The 5,626-nt window shown below is 41.5% G+C and overlaps 1 protein-coding gene across 1 annotated transcript in view; it reads right to left on the bottom strand.

Moving 5' to 3' along the window:
- The window catches only part of LOC109474791 (steroid 17-alpha-hydroxylase/17,20 lyase-like), a gene marked incomplete at its 5' end in the record, with an annotated part of 18,157 nt that overhangs the window by 7,935 nt on the left and 4,596 nt on the right, over positions 1-5,626 (bottom strand). Inside the window, 4 exon segments of the mRNA XM_019775151.1 lie at positions 1,442-1,444; positions 1,585-1,960; positions 4,032-4,220; positions 4,552-4,646. Coding sequence (XP_019630710.1) covers positions 1,442-1,444; positions 1,585-1,960; positions 4,032-4,220; positions 4,552-4,646 — 663 coding nt within the window.

The following is a 5,626-nucleotide window of genomic DNA, read 5'->3' as shown; positions in this document are numbered from 1 at the left end:
CTTGATTAACACCTGCACAGAGCATTTCCACCTGCACAGAGCATTTCTTGCTGATTGGCTGTTGGGATTTAACTTGATTAACACCTGCACAGAGCATTTCCATACTGACAGTATGTCTTTATTCAAGTGTTTTGGTAGGTATTCAAGCTTTTCTGCTCCAGCATTGGAATGCGGGCATGTAACTTTTTTTTTTTTTTTGAAAATCAACAGTTTGCATTATGCAATTAAAAATCCTAACCAATAAAGTAGGGAATAGCTATCCAACTGTTGTTTTAGTTGTATGTTACTTCATATTATAGTTATATCAATGTAAATCATTGTTTTCCCTTGTGTTTCTCATTCTTTCCCTGCCATGTCGTAAAATGTGGTGAACCCATCGCTGTATTTGCTCCAAAGCAAATATTGGCCTTTCTAGTAATATATCCGATCTTCTATTCGCCGCTCCCTGAAGTGGGGAACTTAGCAGCTGCTAATATTAGCCTGTTATTTTTCAAAAGTGGAGTACACGTGCGCAGACCAGCTCTGTCCTTGTGTATCCTAAGAATACGAATGTATCCTAACATAAAGATACAAGATCGATGTTGTTTCCAAACAATCCAAGAACATCGCCCTTTTGAGAAGACACGCATGGGCTATGTCACAGGAAATCTGTAAAATGGTTGTATGTGCTCTGGTCCTATCTGTGGCACAATACTGTCTACCAGTTCGGAGTCGAACACTGGTAAGAACAGGGCATGCAGATTGATTTTGAAATGCTCACTAGACACACCTGTCAAGCAAATGCACTCGGATCTGGGTTGACTGACGGTCAGAGAGAGGTTCGCTACCAGTACTTTAAATATGTTTTTCAGAATTCTTAACAGTCATGAACCCCAAAACATCTACAGTTCCATTGTTCCCGTCCATTCTACCCACAAGTATTCAACAAGATTTGCCAATACTTGCAGTTTCAAACTACCTAAACCAAAAACAAACAGCAAAATGCGAACATTTCTCTACCGCGCTATTAATCTATGGAACACCCAGTATCAAAACACTAACCAGTCCGCATCAATTCAAAAAGGCCATCCACCAGTTGTACATATACATAAGTTAAATTGTATATATTAAGTTACGCTATTGTTTAACCTGTATATAATTTGTGATGATTATGTATGTTCATTCTCTTTTATTGTGTCGTCAGTATGTTTTCTTTAATATGTTTTTGAACCCTGGAAGATTAGTCCTCATGGACTAATGGGTATCGAAATAAACGAATAAACGAACGAAACCTTTGCGTAATTTCCCCCTTAGCGACTTTTGAGATGAAGATTTGAAAAAAAATACATCTGCAAAGATATTGATCGGCGCGTGAACAAACAGCTGAGCCCAAATCCATAGAAAGGCTAGTAGTAGGAGAACTTTTCTCAGTCCCTGCCTTTTAACGTTCCTTATATAGTACCTGCTAATATCACATTGTTGTACAATGGCATATCATGTCATGTCCTATACATGTCATACACATATATTTCTTTCAATTCTCAAATGTCTGGTTGGCTATGTATGCAGAAGCGGTCCATTTGTGTATCTGAAATGCTACCCTGCTACACGGGGTTACTTTTTCCTGGACTCATTTTGAAGGCGACAATTATTTCGTCGATTAATTCGAACCAGATTTTATCATCAACCACCGACGACTTGCTGTGGATGAATTCTAACGCAGTTGACCGAATTTCTGGCTTCTTAGATACAAAAGGCGTGAACGTCAAGAACTCCAGAAGAGACTTCCCGGTCTCCGAGTCCTCCTTAAAACACTCAGTGACGTTGATGTTGAGTTCATCCTCCGAGGTGACGTAACTGATGCCCCTTGCGTCAAACCACTGTCTGACGTCACCGGACGTACGGAACGACGTCTTCAAACGGTCACCCTGGCCGAACTCATCCCACAACTTGTGATACAGCTTTCCCTGCTCACTTTTGTCTGTGAAAAATAGAGTTTATAAACCCGTTTTATTATTTTAGTTTAGCGCAGTATGTATTAATGAGTGATGGCCAGTTCAGCACTAAGGAGAGGTCCTGTCACAGGTATGTAATAGTTAGTGATAACCAGTTCAGCACTAAGGAGAGGTCCAGTCACAGGTATGTAATAGTTAGTGATAACCAGTTCAGCACTAAGGAGAGGTCCTGTCACAGGTATGTAATAGTTAGTGATAACCAGTTCAGCACTAAGGAGAGGTCCAGTCACAGGTATGTAATAGTTAGTGATAACCAGTTCAGCACTAAGGAAAGGTCCAGTTACAGCTATGTAATAGTTAGTGATAACCAGTTCAGCACTAAGGAGAGGTCCTGTAACAGGTATGTAATAGTTAGTGATAACCAGTTCAGCACTAAGGAGAGGTCCTGTAACAGGTATGTAATAGTTAGTGATAACCAGTTCAGCACTAAGGAGAGGTCCAGTCACAGGTATATAATAGTTAGTGATAACCAGTTCAGCACTAAGGAGAGGTCCAGTCACAGGTATGTATTAGTTAGTGATAACCAGTTCAGCACTAAGGAGAGGTCCTGTCACAGGTATATAATAGTTAGTGATAACCAGTTCAGCACTAAGGAGAGGTCCAGTCACAGGTATGTATTAGTTAGTGATAACCAGTTCGGCACTAAGGAGAGGTCCAGCCACAGGTATATAATAGTTAGTGATAACCAGTTCAGCACTAAGGAGAGGTCCTGTCACAGGTATGTATTAGTTAGTGATAACCAGTTCAGCACTAAGGAGAGGTCCTGTCACAGGTATATAATAGTTAGTGATAACCAGTTCAGCACTAAGGAGAGGTCCAGTCACAGGTATGTAATAGTTAGTGATAACCAGTTCAGCACTAAGGAGAGGTCCAGTCACAGGTATGTAATAGTTAGTGATAACCAGTTCAGCACTAAGGAGAGGTCCAGTCACAGGTATATAATACAGTTAGTGGTAATTAGTTCTCATGTGAAAGAATAATTCATTTCATTGCAAGTTGTTTTCTAGTCAGTATTTTCCATGTTGTCGATTGATTGCTGATAGTTAAGAAAGGACATCAGACCAACTTTGAATATATTCAATTATCCGAGAAAGCTTTAAGACGTCACATGTGATTTAATGCAACGCAATAGGAAACAACTTCCGTGATAAATTAAAGGCGAATAAAATAGAATAAAGAATGATAGACGTAACTCTGGTAGTTCTTGTCCTTTAGGGGCGGAAAGGCGTTTTTCTAGCTCACCTGATTCCAAGGCGACCATCATGTACCCGCCGTCTGTAACTTGTTCCCACATGTTTCGCAAGGTGGCATGCATGTCTTCCACATTGTACAGAACGTGGACCCCATGGACCAGATGGAACTTTGTGTCTCCCTTTGTCTGGAAGTACTCCTCTGCTGTCTGCTGGCGCCAATCACACTTCACAGCACCGAGGCTCGTGTCGTCGCGCACCAGTGCCTACGTGATTTACAGTGACCTGAGGTTTTATTATCTTGAAGTTATATGTAATGAAACAATGTTTGCTCCTTGGAAGTACGTTTTTCGTGAACTGCGGTGCACAAGACGAGGGTCACCTTTTACTGCTTAAAAGTGGTAGGGAAGACTTCACATCGGATCATTTAAACTACACGTCAAGTTTTGTACCCTCGTACCCGTGCATGTATACTAGTAACTCATCACGGTTGCTGCGTTAGAATTCAGATCAGCTATTTATAACGGTTTGTTGAAACAACATTTGTTTCCGTAAACACGCTATAGAAAAAGGGATGAATAAAAATTAAACTGGAGTATAAATAGTTCTGTCCAAGGGCTATACATGTTTAGTACCTTGTATCGCCCGATCATTTCTCCCGACGGTTCCACGATCCTGTTGTAAACACTGTTGTGGCGCTGAAGAAGCTTCTTTAAAATGGCGCTATCGATGTCTCCTGGAGAGAAAAAAAGGATGATCAGTGTAAACGGCTGACTGAAGATCTAGATCCATGTATATCAAAGAAATAATGGATGGCCGCGCTGAGGTCAACATATGGCGGTCTCACCTGATCCACTGCCTATCCCCAGCACACGCAGGTCCGTCCCCGGCTCACACAGGACAGAGTCTGGGGCCATGACCCCGTAGGATACAGAGTACCTTTCCCTGCTCACCTCAAACGAGTTCACAAAGACTCGGAAGCCTGCCAAGTAGCGAGGCAGAGAATATCTCACCAGCGTCCCGACATTAGCCATTCCTGTGGAGGTGTGATCAACGCATTAGCGGACTGTTTCAGTTGATCTTTAATATGACATGATTCCTTAAGCTTCAGTTCACAATCTTATTCCACATTCATGCCTATAGGACGTGACCCACAGGTAACCACATACACATGGTCTAAAAACCGTAAAACACAAAATCCCGAAAGACTAAAATACAATGTACTATGTACCAATACAAATGTATGTCCTAAAACACTACACTCTGGTGTGCATCTATTTGCCAAATAGTTTGCTTGATATGTAAAGACCCAAAGTTAGATATACGTACGAGTACCTGCCATTATGCTCGAGTCGGTATGTGCTCACGAAGCGTGCGAGTTGACCTGACCCTGACATGAACTTTAAACAACCTGCTGGATCCAATTGCAAACTCCTTCACACTGAGGTCACGGTATGCTCGCCTGAGGTTGTCTCAATTATATCAATACTGGGAAGGATTTGGACAACGCCATTTGGTAGAAAGTGATCGATGCGTAATCGTGTACCTCTGTCGTGCGGGTCACTTTAAGACTCGGTCACAAATGTCGTGTTATCGTCGCACGATCGCAAGATATCAGGCGTATTGACATCACCATTACGTTCAGTTTTGAGAGAGAAATTATTTGCCGTCAGTTACTTTGCTTACCCGATTGGACACAGGAAGGGTAGAACGATTTAACGCCCCGATGACAAAAAGTGGCCGGCGAAGGTAATGACATCATTCAATAATATACACAGATGGGGTTATCTTTGCACGAAATGTAATTATTACCTTCGCCAAGAAGGTTGTGTTTTCAGTAGCGTTTGTGTGTGTGTGTGTGTGTGTGTGTTTGTGTGTGTGTGGTTTAGCAACGATAACTCGAGAAGCAGTGGATGGATTGGAATGAAACTTGGTAGGTGGGTAGGTCTTCATGAGACCTAGAAATGATTAGATTTTGGGCCCCCTGGCGGCTTTCCTAGGTACTGCAGCTGAACTTTCGGTTTCGATATCTCATGATCTGGACATGCTAGGGTCACGAATTTCGGTTGGTAGATAGCTCTTGGGGTAGGAAAGAAGTGACATGAGTTTGGGTCCCCTAGCGCCTTGTTCTGGAACTGCAGGAGCATTTGTTGAAAAAAAATTGAAGGACGATAACTCAAGAACCGGTTGACGTATTGTCGTGATTTTTGGTATGTAGGTATTTGAAGTTATGCGTGACATAATCAGATGGCAATTATATATATATGCAAATCAGGAGCTAATTTGCATAATTAATGAGGAAATTCTATAAATCTGCTTTGTTCGATAATAGAACTATGAAACACTTGTGACATCTACTTGAGAACGAGAAAAACATCTGAGGATATAGATTATGTAAATGAGGACCTAATTTGCATAATTAATGACAAATTCTTATAATTC

Source organism: Branchiostoma belcheri, unplaced genomic scaffold (assembly GCF_001625305.1).
Source record: "Branchiostoma belcheri isolate BF01 breed outbred unplaced genomic scaffold, Haploidv18h27 scaffold32, whole genome shotgun sequence".
In the NCBI taxonomy this organism is placed as follows: Eukaryota; Metazoa; Chordata; class Leptocardii; order Amphioxiformes; family Branchiostomatidae; genus Branchiostoma; species Branchiostoma belcheri.
The sequence above is the reverse complement of the archived record's forward strand: the minus strand, read 5'-3'. Positions and strand labels throughout refer to the sequence as shown.